At 41.2% G+C, this 15,713-nt stretch overlaps 1 protein-coding gene across 1 annotated transcript in view; it reads right to left on the bottom strand.

Moving 5' to 3' along the window:
* The window catches only part of bmp1a (bone morphogenetic protein 1a), an 88,033-nt gene extending 82,263 nt beyond the window's left edge, over nucleotides 1-5,770 (bottom strand). Inside the window, exon 1 of the mRNA XM_084087304.1 lies at nucleotides 5,573-5,770. Coding sequence (XP_083943430.1) covers nucleotides 5,573-5,717 — 145 coding nt within the window. The 5' untranslated portion in view covers nucleotides 5,718-5,770. The remainder of the gene's footprint in view (nucleotides 1-5,572) is intronic.
* Between the last annotated feature and the right edge of the window lie 9,943 nt (nucleotides 5,771-15,713).

The raw sequence follows: 15,713 nt of genomic DNA on the forward strand, positions 1-15,713 counted from the left end.
AACCACGCTGGGGAAAGAGACGGAGAACAACATTTGCCATGTGAGAGCTACAGATGAGTGCAAGCTAGCAGTCAGAGCTTTGCGGCCTCTGTGTATATTTGTTGTCTGGTGTATTTCATGGAAATTATAAGTTAAAGGGATAGTTCACCTAAAAATAAAAATTCGGTTCAAAAAGTTCATAAAGAGATCGTAAAACTAATCCATATGAATTGAGCGGTTTAGTCCACATTTTCTGAAGAGACTTGATCGCTTTATATGATGAACAAATTTAATTTAGGCTTTTATTCACATATTCATCAACGCACATATCAGTTGCGGTAAACAGAAGCTCAAGCATGTTTGCTTGATGTGCACGAACCAATGAGGTTCATTCTCGTGTTACGCAGCACGTTTGAGATTCTGCAAAAACCAATGAGGTTCATTCTCGTGTTACGCAGCACCTTTGAGCTTCTGCAGCAACCAATGAGGTTCATTCTCGTGTTACGCAGCACGTTTGAGCTTCTGCAACAACCAATGAGGTTCATTGTCACATCAAGCAGGTTTGGTTGAGCTTCTGTATATGTTCACTGATCAATGTTAATATGCGAATAAAAGCCTAAATTCAATCTGTTCATCATATAAAGTGATTGAGTCTCTTCAGAAAATTTTAACTAAACCGCTCAATTTATATTGATTGTGTTTCGAAGATGAACAAAAGTCTAATGGGTTTGGAACATGAGGGTGAGAAAATGATGTCAGCAATATCATTTTTGGGTAAACTAACCCTTTAAGTCCTATAAAAAAAATATGTGTCATAATTTAAGTCATTAGACATGATAATCTTGCCTCACAGTGAGTGTAAAAGTCGCCATGACACAGGAGTAGCAACAGATCTTTTTTTCCATATAGTGATGCACATTCAATCGAAATGGAATATCGACAAGGAAAAAGTGTAGGGCGGGGACTTGGTTTTGTGCATCAGTTGTTGTCTGGATGTTGAGATGCAGGTGTGGCACTCAAAAAGTGGATACAATTGAAAGCAGGTAAGCTTGAAGGGCCAGGTTTAAGCAGATTAAATGATTGGAGAATCCTGCGTACGCCAACGGAGCGAAAACGTCCAGCTTTGACATTTTAAAAATATTGACACGGATGAGTGTTCACGATATAACACGCATTTAGAAAATAGATTTCATGCTATTTCATGCTGACTTTAAAGCCGAAAGTGCACTTAATTTATTTATTGCACCAATTCGTGGGTCCACTAGGTGGCAACACTCACAGCTTTCAAAATCTAGTGGAAAATGGACAACGCAAATGAAAATAACAGAAGACAAAGGTGGAAATGACAACCATTGATATCTGAGGAGGTCAGAAGGTACTCATGATTGTACGACTCCAGTATAAAGATGGCACAACTTTGCTTTTGCATTTGAAAGGTCGAGTGAATCATCAGAAGTGGAACACATACAGATGGGCTCATGATCAATTTGAGAATATTTTGAAGACTTCAATGCTAGACTGTGCATGAGATATAACGGCAAGCGAAAAAACTAAGTATACCCCATTTTTATTGGGATAGTTTACCCAAAAAAGAAAAATCTGTTACTCACCCTGCATGTTCCAAATTGGTTTGACTTTCTTCAGTGGAACATCAAAAGAAGATTTTTTTTTTAAAAAGGTCTCCTTGTTTTGGACCCCATTGACTTTCATTGTGTTGACAAAAATCAGTTCTTCAAAATATCTTCTCTTGTGTTCCACAGAGGAAAGTCAAACATGTTTAAATGAATTGAGGGTGATCATTTTATATTTTTACTATGCCTCAAATATTTGCAATCAATTCATTTGAATATTTCCCTTAAAAGACAGATTTATAAACGAATAACACGTTTTGCTGGTGTGAATGTAAGGAATGTAATGTAATTCAGATCAGATAAGTGGCGAGTTTTAGCGTCATGAACGTTCTACCATGAACGTTCTCTTTGGATGAAGTGTAAACAAGGCACATTACATCTGTGTTCCTACTCCTCTCTCGTAAACGCAGACCTCTCGTCTCACATAATCTCTGCTCCAGCTGGGCCGCTTGGGCCCCATCCAGAACCAATCCCAAACCCTGTCCTCTTCTACCACTCAGATCTGAGAGGGATGAAGGGTGTGTTGTTTAGAGAGGCGAGTGCTCTCTAAAGTTATAGACATGTTTAACAGTCCAATCAGGTCAGAGAGCAAGGCACTATGGGTATTGACATCATAGTTAAGGTATTAGGGGTAATGAAAGATTGGCCAATACTCTTTCCAGACCAGCCAAAACCAATGTTCTGAGGAAGTTTCACAGACAAAAATTAAGGGCATCACTTCCACACTGGCCTTGCAAAATCTGTTTGTTCGGAGATTGTGATGACCAAACTATTAAACTGCGAAAACATGTTTATAAAACAGGAGATGAACAGCTGTGAACGAACGGATAATCGGTGTATCGCGTCATAACGGCCACTGAACTCTGACTCACAACATCCAGTGTAAATACATGGCTCCCTTTTTACGAAAAGCACATTTACCGAACAAACAAACACAAATATGTAGAGAAAGCCAAAATATAGCCACTTCTCTTAGCTAAGCTAACTCGAATGATGCATGAAATGCGATAGCGAGGAGTCACACACCAAAACAGAATGGCTTTGGCTTAACGTCGCTGGAGAGCCTGAATCACAGAGTGACGGAACAATCTGGGAAGTTAATCCTAGTATGAGATCGACGGCCCCCTGAGCCTTTGCGGGTCAACCAGCCTAATCTGCCTGGAATACCAATTTCAGCTGGTGGGCTGCGTTATTGTCCTATAGCCACTTGTCTGTCTCTCAGAGGGGTGAAAATGTAAAAATGAACAGCCAAGGACCCCATTCAGCTGCAAATGAGGACAAGGAAAAAAGCTAGGCCTGAAAGAGTGAAAAAGAGGAAGATGAAAGAGAGGGAGTTAGGAAGGAGGTGGAGAGGAGTAGCAGACAAGTTAATAGAGACCAAGATCTCTGAGGTTTTACACGTCTCCGGAGTGACCCCTCTGTGAGCTTTAAGAAATCTGGATTCAATCCATCCACTCAACAGCGTAAAAACCAGTGAAAAGTCATCCTGCAGGTGGAAAAACAAAGGAAATCCACAACATCCCACCACAAGCTGAAGATTACAGTCAATGTTCTGTAGAAACCTAAAGCTAAATTAAAGTTCTGTTCCTTTATTTTCATAGCAGATCAGTTGCAGATCTCTTAAAGTGATAGTTCAACCTATAAATGAAAATGATAATTTACTCGCTCTCATGTTGTTCCAAACCTGTATGGACAGACAAGCACCTAAAATCTTTAGTTATTGATCACAGCTCTCAAATTCTACTGTCACGGAAGAGCAAAAACAAACTGGTTTCTCAGAAAACTCTCTTCGTCTGTCATTGGTTGGCTAAAGAGATAATGCCGCCCCAATCTTGACCATTGGTTGAGCCACTTTTTCTCTGTTGAGGGTCAGGGCGCTCAAACAAACAGAAATGTTTTTATAGCACAGTGTTTATCTACACTTTTAAAGGGATGGTTCACCCAAAAATGAAAATTCTGTCAATAATTACTCGCCCTCACGTCGTTCCAAACCCTTTTGTTCATCTTCTGAACACAAATGAGATTTTTTTAATGAGTCTGTCCCTCCATTGACAGCTATGCAACTACCACTTTGACGCTTCAAAACGTTAATAAAGAGATCATAAAACTAATCCTTTTGAATTGAGCGGTTTAGTCCAAATTTTCGGAAAAGACTTGATCGCTTAATATGATGAACATATTTAATTTAGGCTTTTATTCACATATTAACATTGATCAGCAAACATAAACAGAAGCTCAGCCGAACCTGCTTGACTCGCAAGAACAAACCTCATTGGTTCTCGCACGTCAAACGAACATGCTTGAGCTTCCGTTTACCACAACTGATGTGTGAGTTGTTGAATGTTTATATGTGAATAAAAGCCGAAATTAAGATGTTCATTTGTGTTTCGAAGATGAACAACAGTCTTACGGGTTTGGAACGACATGAGGGCGAGTTTATTAGTGACAGAATTTTCATTTTTGCGTGAACTAATCCTTTAAGGGAAATCAACCAAGCAATGGATTACTTAAAGCGGTCTCTTAATATTAATCTTGGATTGGAGAAAGTACTTTACCATAAAAAAAAAAGAACACTTGTCACCTAAACATAAAGTTGAGGGAGGCACCTTTAAGAATCCAGAGAAATGTCAAGCACTAGTCAGATGCTGAAAGTTTTGCCCTGCCATTCCTTCCTAGTAAACATTTTCAGCTGTGAAACTCAGTAACCTCTTTTTGGCTAACAACAAAATAAGGGCACTTGCCCTGACAACAGGACATGTGAAAATAGTCATTGCTTCTCTTGGGACCCAAAGAATTAATTACTTCCCTAGAGCTACTAAACCGTAATTATATCAAACATAATTGGTTGATTTTAGGTCAAGATAAAGTTATCCTCAGAAATATGTGGGTGTACGGTACAAGTCTGGTCTAGCCATGAAATTAGGGACATCAGGCAAAGCACTTTATATAGCCTAACTTTGGTTGCGTGCAAGATATAGCCTACAGCTATACTGCACTTACTATATTTGCAGTGTATGTGTGCATATATTTTTCAGTTGTGTAACAAATGAACCATGATTTTTACATGTATTTATCTCAAATCATTTGTCTAGCAACTCATTTTTTATTTTTTATTTTTTTCACATTTACAAATTTACCAAATTTATGGCAACAGGGTGCCACTTACTGAATTAAACAGGCATGTAATAAGGTCATGTGACAGCAATGTAGAATACTACTCAGTTTCACATATTAAAAAAAGTATGCAGTATTAACTCTTAGTTTAGTGGTAGTAACGGGAAAAAATAGATCCCCCTACGTCATAGGGCAACTATTGTGATTGATGACGTAGTTCACCTTGTGCAGGAAAATCGAGCCGGCCGGTCACTACGTCATTCAACATGGACAAAGGGGGGCAAAGGGGCAAAGTGACATGGCAAAGGGGGGATGTTCCAACACTAAAACGGAGAACACTATCTCGGGAATAATAAATATAGATGTATAAAGATATATAGCTATAGCAATCCAATCTGCAACTTTTTTGCAAACCATCCCAAAATCCCAATGAGAAGTTTCGCAAATACTTTTTTATTGCAATTTCACGTGTATTAAAATTTGCACAATGTCAATGTTGAAATTAAATCTTTAGCAAATTCAAACTTGCTCGAAACTTCTTGTAAACATACCAAAAAAAAAAAAAAAACTTAACTTTTCGGCTGACAAAAGAAAACACCTCCAGGTATAAAGTTTCGTGTTGGATGTCAAAACATCGCGTAATCTTTAAGATACCGTTGTGTCAACAACTAGTACACTTTGCGCAAAGTATTTCTGCGTTTAGTGACGCCGTGGATCGCGTGTTTATTTTGCGCGGCTCCGCTGTCATCTACACTTTATAGTTCGCACAGTCTCACAGCAGCATTACGTGGCTTGCGCGAAAGCTTGCATCTATCAAAGCAGTGTAAACAAATGTCTTTCGTGCTCACCAGCTTTGCAGGGATCTTTATAGTCGATCACATCTGATGGGCTGCTGGTCTCCACATAGAAGCTGGGCTCAATCGCGTCCAGATCGAGCGCTGCGAGCGCGGCGAAGCTGGAGAGCAGGAACACACACCTCGCTGCGAGCTCCATGACCGGGCTAGTGGAGCAGGATAGAGAGAGGTACAGGCGAGACAGATCATCGGCGGAGGAAAAATGGGAGGTTTTAGGGGAAATGAGATCTCTCTCGAGGGCGGGTTTAAGCGCGGCTCTGCCTCCACACACACACGCACGCACACACACACATTGTGTTCCCATAGCGGTGAAGTGATTTGTGCAGCTGGGCTGTGTGCCAGTGCATAGGTTACAAACTTTGCAGGAGAGAGGTGTTGGTGTTTCTCACACTGGTTTGTGACATGCCTCTGTGTGCCGAGTTCCAGGTGTATACGTTGCTCTATATTGCGTTTCCAGTGTGTGTGTGTGTGTATACAGCTTCCTTGTGTATGTTGTTCTTTGTGTGTGTTGTGTTGTGTTGTGTTGTGTTGTCTCCGTTAACTGCGTATGTGCCTGTATTTTGTTCCCTGAGAGCTCTCTGTTTGCTGTGAGTGCACTGTGTTGCCTATTGCCATATAAATGAACAACACTTTAGCCTACCCCTTTTACAAAATGTAGCCTAATATAAGTCTCAGGTGTCCCCAGAATGTGTCTGAAGTTTCAGCTCAAAAAACTCCACAGATCATTTATTATACCTGGTTTTGTCAAATCAATAAATCGCGATTAATGGCATCTAACATGAAAGTTTGTGTTTATATGGGTGTGTGTATATTATTATAGTATAGTATATGTATGTGTGTGCGTGTGTGTATTTATATTTACACACACACACACACACACTCACACACACACACACACACATATGTGTGTGTGTGTGTGTGTGTGAGTAGTATGTACACAAACACACACACATATAAATATAATAATACATATATACACACATATTATGTTAGCACAATTTTTTATGTTAGATGTTATTAATCGACAGCAGTAATAGGCCCCACCGTGTTGTAAATGCCCATTTTTGAGTTAAAGCAAAAACATGCTGTTTTGGTACCCTGGTAATCCAGAGTTCTCGCGAGAGCACAAGTTGAATTTGCTCAGCGAGTTACTCTAGTGTCGAGTAATGATGCTCATTAAATATGCCCCTCGATCTGAGCTACACCAATCACATCGAGTTATCTGATATAGGCGGGCCAGAGGCGAGCTAAACAGATGACGACAGCGCTGTGACGTCTAAGTCATTAGTAAACATTGCAAGATGGCTATGGATGAACACCAGTTGTTTGAAACGGCTTTGGCCGCTACAATGAACGAGATAGACTTGACTTTTTATCTAAAACAGGAACAGAAGACGCCGCTCGAATCGTTCCTTTGCAAGAAGGACGTTTTTGCTGTTTTGCCGACCGGATACGGTAAGAGTATAATCTACCAGTTAGCTCCGCTGGTAGCTAAGCGTATGGGGTTTATTGTTGTAATTGGTCGTAGTGTTATCCAATTGCGTGCAGTGAGATTTTCAAATGCATACTTGGTGCCGCCCCTCGAGCTGGCCGATTTTCATTAGTCGATGCCAGACCATTAATCTTTTAGATTTAGGTCTGGATTTCCAGGCTACTGTTTTGGTGCATGTATCTTTAAATGCAAATGAGCTGCTGCTTCAGAATATTGCAGTGCCTTTACAGCTCGTGCCTCAGAAACTCTGCCAAAACTAACAAAACATCGGTTTGGTTTTGATTATTATCTCTATTGCTATCACGCTCACGTGGCATTGCAGTTTTTCATCATCATGAAAGTTATTTTTTGCATGCGTCTTAAAGGCATAACAGTTTAAACTTCAATGGTTTTCTGATCGCACACACCCGAAGCAGGTTTTCTTTTTGCTTAAGCTGTCAAATACACACAAGGTTATGTCAAAAACACACAAAGTTCACATAAACAGTCAGTTATGTCTGTGAACGTAAACAGCAGGGAAAGAAATTGCATGTGTAAATGAGATCTGTGTATTAAAGCACTGTGATATAATAGTAGCACCAAAAAAAGAAAAGCAGAAAATCACTCACTGCTCTTAATTGAATAACTGTAGAAGCTTTAATAAGAATACAAGAATCCTCTTCCAGTGTGAGGTCACATTGGAGCACATTCCTGTTTAGATTTATGGGGAAAATAATAACAAACGGAGTGAATGGATTTTTACCACAATAGGGTGATTACCAAAAATGAGAAGTATCTTTAATTTTCCTGATATTTTCCTTTTCAGGAAATGTGCCCTTTTTGTGGAAAAACCAAAGCAATATAGGTTATTTTAATATGAATATCGATTCACATAGCCTAATGTGAAAAAACATTAACTATGGCAGGATGTTATCCTAAAATCTCTTCTGAATTTACTTGTGGGTATATCTATATTTAGTAGGCTATACATCATAGGCAAGAAGGTGTAGACACATACAAAATGTAGACAATTCATAGTAGGCCTAAAGCAAATATTTTAAATGGAAATGTGTTTTTGATGTTGAATATATTCTATATATTTCTGAATAAGAAATATAGGCTGAGCCGCACAATTCTGGATAAATTGAGAACCACCATTTTTTGGTTTGATGATTCTCCCATGATTCCGAACAGACAAACTAAACAAAATAACATTTTACTAGAGGTTCTGATGAAATTTTAATTGCTTCAGTGTATTTAAATGTGATTTTTTTTTAAGTCGGTTTGAATGAATGATTCAATAATACTTCACCTGTTTCATTACTGGATGAATCAGTGATTTTTAACAAATGTCTTGAATGATTGATTCAATGACGAACACATTTTTAACAGTCACTTGTCGCCACCTAGTGACGTAATAATGTAATTGATACAATCGTTATTTGAAACTGCTTTCTCTGGGTCAGTGGCAGAGCAAACGCAGATTTGAATGTTCCGGTGTGATTTTGTCAATAGTTAAACTGACACATGCAAATTAATTTCATGTATATCATCATGGACGATATCCTGGTCACCAGGGCCATCGCAAGGGGGGAGAAAGAGGGTGACGATATCGGTAATGTGGGAAATGTGGAAGGCTCACAGCCACAATTATTTTTGCACTATTTCTTATGCTCATTTCTGTTTTTATGTCATTTGATTTATTTGTAAATAATGACTTAGCCGATATTAATCATTGCTATAGATTGACAATATCACAGTGCAGATCCGTCTCAGTGATCAATGTTATAGTAGGCATTACATGCATAAACAGCACACAAGTCCACATACAAGCTAACAGCACATTTCATACTGTGGAGGGAAGCATGTAATTTGTTCCAGCTGAATGTTGTTTTCCATTACTTAGAATGTCTTTGCCATCAATAATTTTGTTGTTTTGTTATACAGATATTACATGATCCATTTAGTTAGTATTGCCTCTTTGGCTCTTTGTCTAGGAATACCGTTCTTTATTTTGATCCTCTCATGTAGTAACCTGAATGATTTAGGGTTACAAGTTCAGATATTGTCACTAAACAGCTTTTCTCACAATGTAAGTCACAGTTATGAATACTTCCAGTCTTTCTTCATATTATCATATAATAAACACTCTGGTTAGCATTGATTTTGTAGTGGAATACGGTGTTCTTTACTACATTTGTATCCACTTCTTTTCTTTTTAATAAAGGGGAATTCCGTGTTTTTTTGAACCTCTGGGCCTTAGTGATGTGGAATAGTGGAATTCCCCTGCATGCATCTGTTGCTATAATTGCAGTTTCTCTATTATGAATGTAATGATGATGTTAACTTCTGCTTACTCACTGAATCCAGAAGGAGTTCACAGTATTGTTGCATGGATCTGATGTAATATGAGATCCCAGATGACATTAAATAAGTCTTTAGTCACTTCCTTTCTTTGAAAATAATGAAACTCAAAGGAGAATCCCTCCTGCCTTTGACTTCATGTCAAGAATCGATATTTCGAGAATCGATGTTGTTAATCTTGCCATATTTATATGTTGACCTACATGCTCACAACAGCAAGGTCATGGTTTGATACCCGAGGAGCAAACCTAGTATAGCCAGTAGCCTTTACCATGAAAAAAGTGTTATTATTATATATAGTGTGTATATATAAAATATATATTCCTATATGTTTGCCTCTCTGAAATCAATACAGTATTGCAACAAGACAGTAATATCATTTAGCTGATAAAAAAAAATATATATATTCCATTAGGATTTAATGTGTTTTTTCTGCGTAGTCACGGCTGACAGCTCAATGATTATCACAGGTTTGAGTTCGAATAACATTTTTTTTTTGTAACTTTAATAGTGGCAAAGGATTTACCTTGGATCTTGAAAATAACTTAAAGGAACAACAATAATTGCAAGTGTGACCCTGCTTTTTTTACACAACAGTTTAATAAACAGGAAATTAATATTAAGTAACTTACATTTGTTACAATGTTGCCAGGTGTCTATTTCTGTTCTGTCACGATCATAGTTTAAAGTGAAGTCAAACAGAAAACTATGGAAACTTTTAAAAGATAATTGCGACTTTTTTATCTCACAGTTCTGACTTTTACTCTCACAATTGCGAGTTCAAATATAAAGTTGCAATTGCGAGTTATAAAGTCCAGTTCTGCGGGGGAAAAATCAGCTCACAATTCTGACATTTTATATCTCACTTGTTACGTAAATATACGCGGATGCAAGTTGCAAGTAAAATCTCTTTATTGAGAAGATAACAAAGTCCAACACGTTGCAGACAGCAGGAGAGTGGTGACGCAGGGACCTCGATGGGCAACCCCGGACAGCTGAGTGGTGAAGTGAGTGTTGAAATTTCCGGAGTGATGAGTGATGATCAAAGTGTAGAACCCGTAAACGAGACTGGAACATGAAACAGCATAACACGATAATCCCAAAATCAGAATGGAGAACACACGAGGAGAACAGGAACAGGAAACAACACGGGGAAGCTCCAACAACGATCTGACAAACACAAGACGAAAGACAAGGCATTAAATAGGCTGTCTGATGGAATACAGCTGGCGCTGATGAGGGGATCAAACAATCAGCGGCAACGCCCACACGAACAATCAGTACGCACACACACACACCAGACGAGAGAGAGAGAGACAGCGGATCTAACAACCGTGACAGTACCCCCCCTCCTAGGAACGCCTCCTGGCGTTCCCCGACAAACCTACCTGCCGATTGTAATCATCGATAAGGGAGTGATCCAGGATGTCCCAAGCAGGCACCCAACTTCTCTCCTCCGGACCGTAACCTTCCCAGTCCACCAAGTACTGGAATCCGCGTCCCCTCCGTCTCGAGTCCAGAATACGGTTTACCGAATAAGTAGGTTCCCCATCTACGAGTCGCGGCGGTGGGGGAACCGTGGCCGGCGGATTAATGTGTGAATGAAACACGGGTTTAATTTTTGATACATGGAAGGCGGGATGTATTCTCCTGTACGCCGGAGGAAGTTTGAGGCGGTAATGAAATCTAGCGCAATGTGGGACCAGGGTCTCGAAGGGACAGACAGCGGTTGGAGTAACCCATCTGGGGGTCGATTGGAAGTCTTACCAGTGGCACAAACCGAACAAGCCAAAACAAAATTGAGCCATCAATGGCCACCAGAATCATTGCTTGACCAAAAAACTGGTGCGATTAACTCCTGGATGACACGCAACGTTGGAACAATGCCCCCACTGAATAACGTCGGACCGTAACCCCTCCGGCACAAATAATCGATTCGGTGGGCAACCGGGCGGAGGCGTTACCCCTTCTAAGGCCGTTCTGACCCTCGATTCGACCTCCCATGTCAGAGTGGAGACCACTAATGTCTCGGGTGAAATACACTCGGGAGTAGACGGGCGTTCGGAAGGATCAAAAATATGTGACAAAGAATCGGGTTTGACATTTTTGGAACCCGGGCGGTACGAGAGAGAAAAATCAAATGAAAAAAAAGTGCCCACCGAGCCTGCCTGGAGTTAAGTCTTTTAGCAGACCTGATATATTCCAGGTTCTTGTGATCAGTCCAAACGATAAAAGGTACCCCCGACCCTTCTAACCAATGACGCCATTCTTCCAATGCTAACTTGACTGCCAACAACTCTCTGTTACCAATGTCATAATTACGTTCGGCGGGTGATAAACGATGGGACAAAAATGCGCAGGGATGCATCTTGTCGTCTGTGGAAGAACGTTGGGATAGAACTGCACCTACCCCCACCTCTGACGCATCGACCTCCACCACGAACTGACGTGAAGGATCAGGGGCTATGAGAATGGGGGCCGAAACGAAGCGGCTTTTAAGTTTAGCGAATACAGCCTCAGCTGTATCGGACCACCTGAAAGTCGTTCTGGGGGAGGTCAAGGCGGTCAGAGGCGCGGCTAGTTGGCTGAAATTGCGAATGAAACGCCGGTAAAAATTGGCGAACCCCAGAAACCTCTGTAGGGCCTTACGGGAATCTGGACTTGGCCAATCTACCACAGCCTTAACCTTGTCAGGGTCCATACGTACTCACTCAGATGAGACGATGTATCCTAGAAAAGAAACAGACTGTGCATGAAAATCGCATTTCTCCGCCTTGACAAAAAGCCCATTCTCTAGCAGTCTCTGAAGCACTCGTCTGACGTGCTGTACTTCCTGGAGAGAAGATGAAAAAATCAATATGTCATCCAGGTAGACATATATGAACTGATCTACCATATCTCTCAGCACGTCATTAACGAGTGCCTGGAAAACCGCTGGGGAGTTGGACAGCCCGAAAGGCATGACCAAGTATTTGAAGTGTCCCCTGGGGGTGTTAAAGGTGGTTTTCCATCCATCCCCCTTCCGAATGCGAACCAAATGATAGGCGTTACGTAAATCCAATTTTGTGAAAACGGATGCTCCCTGCAACCTCTCAAAAGCTGAAGACATCAACGGCAAAGGATAGGTATTCTTTACCGTGATGTTGTTCAGCCCTCGGTAATCAATACAAGGTCGCAAGTAACCATCCTTCTTCCCCACAAAAAAGAACCCCGCCCCCACTGGAGAAGAGGAAGGTCGAATGAACCCCGCTGCCAGAGAATCAGAAATATATTTCTCCATGGCCTCCCTCTCAGGAACAGAAAGAGAGTAAAGTTTGCCTTTAGGCGGAGACTTACCTGGCATTAAATCTATAGCACAGTCATAGGGACGATGCGGAGGAAGAGAAGCAGCACGGGACTTACCGAACACTTCCTTCAGATCAAGGTACTCCACGGGCACGTTTGATAAATCCGCTGCCTTCTCCTGAAACACAGAACCAGACACAGACGGACAAGCAGACACAAGACAAGACTCATAACATTGAGTGCTCCATTTGGAGATGGAGTGCTGGCGCCAATCCACCCTGGGGTTGTGTTGATTGAGCCAGGGGTGACCAAGAACTATGGGTGCCAGAGGGGAGTCCATGAGGAAAAACGTGATGGTTTCTGTGTGGTTGCCTGACGTGATAAGGGTTATGGGACCGGTAGTAAGGGAGATACTGGGGAGTTCCTGTCCATTGAGAGCATTAACGGAGACCTGACTGGTGAGTGACGTGATGGGAAGATGAAATTTCTGAGCGAAGTGAATGTCCATGAAATTATCTTCGACTCCGGAGTCCAGTAAGGCTTGGCAGGTGTGTGTGTGGTTGGCCCATCTCAGTCTTACCGGAAGGAGAGTGGATGGTGAGGACTTCTCGGCGGAGATTCCACCCGATAGTAGCCTCTTCATTACTATCGGGCTTGCTCTTTTACCGGACACGAATGTAAGAAATGGCCCGTTCCTCCGCAGTAAAGGCATAGTCCTCGGGATCTCCGCCTCTCTCTCTCCTCCCGGGCAAGCCGAGTTCTCCCTACCTGCATGGGCTCGTGATCAGCGACGGGGCCGACCGTGTCTCCCTCGCTGGTCGATCGGTCTTCAGCGCCTCCGAGTCTGCGGGTAGGACGAGTGTACCGCTCCAGGCGATTAAGACGAGCATCCACTTAGATCCGCGAGGAGTCTTGCAGCGTCCCTGACTGCCACTGCCCGGTCGAAGACCCTCTTCATCTCAGCGGCGAGTGCCTGGAACGAGGCGCAGCATTGATCTTGGTTCTCCCACACCGCCGTCCCCCATAGTGCTGCCTGACCCATGAGAAGGGTGAGTACAAACGCCACCTTGGACTCCTCTCTCTCAAAGGTCCTAGGCTGTAGGGAGAAGTGCATAGAAAACCGTGTAAGGAAGGCTCTGCAAAAATTGGGCTAACCAGCATAGCTCTGAGGAACAGGTAGGCGTGGCTCAGGTTGGTTACTCAGCTCCGGTGGTGTGGGGGGAACGGGCGGTGTGGGCGGCGTAGTGGGATTTCTCAGGAGTTGGAATTGTTGGGAGAGCTCGGACACCTGCGTCACGAGCACTTGCACAGTGCGCCCCGTGGTGGTGATACTCTCCTGCTGCTGATCCATACGGGAGATACTGTGGTTGATGAACTCAGTCAGTGAAGCGGAACTCGCTGCATCCATAATGATGGTCAGATCGTTCTGTTACGTAAATATACGCGGATGCAAGTTGCAAGTAAAATCTCTTTATTGAGAAGATAACAAAGTCCAACACGTTGCAGACAGCAGGAGAGTGGTGACGCAGGGACTTCGATGGGCAACCCTGGACAGCTGAGTGGTGAAGTGAGTGTTGAAATCTCCGGAGTGATGAGTGATGATCAAAGTGTAGAATCCATAAACGAGACTGGAACATGAAACAGCACAACACGATAATCCCAAAATCAGAATGGAGAACACACGAGGAGAACAGGAACAGGAAACAACACGGGGAAGCTCTAACAACGATCTGACAAACACAAGACGAAAGACAAGGCATTAAATAGGCTGTCTGATGGAATACAGCTGGCGCTGATGAGGGAATCAAATCAGCGGCAACGCCCACACGAACAATCAGTACGCACACAAACACACCAGACGAGAGAGAGAGACAGCGGATCTAACAACCGTGACATCACTCTTCTGGCTATAGAACTCGCAAACACGCAGTTTTCAAGTTTATATCAAGCAATTCTGATTAAAAAGTCGCAATTATTATTATTATTATTTTAATTTTTTAAGCTTCCACAGAAAACTGCACACAAATGAATAAATCAGTTATTTGAACCAATCGGCTGAATGAATGATTCAATGACTCGCTCATAATGACAGTCCCTTGTTGCGACCTACTGGCCAATCAATTTCAAATACCATAATATACCATATAATACCATATATATATATATATATATATATATATATATATATATATATATATATATACATCAATTAAAAATTCAAACTTAAATTAAGCTACTCACTTTGATTGTTTTATTAAATGTAGAACCAGATATATTTTTATTTTACATAAATATTAAATTATAGTATTTATTAATATAAAATATATTAAATACTATATATAAATAAAATAAATATTATTTTTACCCCAGAGTCATCAGAGCTCAGATTGAACATAGAAGAATAAGGAATAAATAAAGCCAGTTAACCATTACTTTATGAGTGTCTGTCCCGAGTGTAATAGAGTTGATATCAAAACAAGGGCTTGAATTCTCGGAAAATCGTGGTCATAATGTGAAAACATGTTATCATGATTTCAGTGCGTCAGAAATGTCACTGACTTTAAAGATGTGAAAAGAAAGACATTGTAAACAATTTGTGTTTTCTGCGTATTCCCACTTTGAGTCCGTGTTTGGACAATAACCCAACTTGTTTTTTGTGATTGTAGCCAAGTATGTATATCCTGTTTGATATGAGTCAGAGGATTAAGCAAAATAGTGATTTATTCCCCTTCTGAAAGATTGTTACGTTTCTCACACGCAAACCGAGCATGTGATTTGATTTATGTTTCGTCTTTATCCTTCAGGTGGAAATTTCATGTCTAGAAAGCTCTGTTAGTCAGGAAGGACTGCGATATTTCTGAGATTAAAACCATCTTTGTGTCACATTTCGAATTTCATTATGCAAATCCCCCACTGGAAACACGACTAGGAATTCTTTGAAAAGTTTAATCCGTTTTTTATGTACACAATCCTGTAAATAATCTTAGAAGAATCACTGGATGTCAAACTGGATAT

This window comes from Abramis brama (genome assembly GCF_963993115.1).
Source record: "Abramis brama genome assembly, chromosome: 16".
In the NCBI taxonomy this organism is placed as follows: domain Eukaryota; kingdom Metazoa; phylum Chordata; class Actinopteri; order Cypriniformes; family Leuciscidae; genus Abramis; species Abramis brama.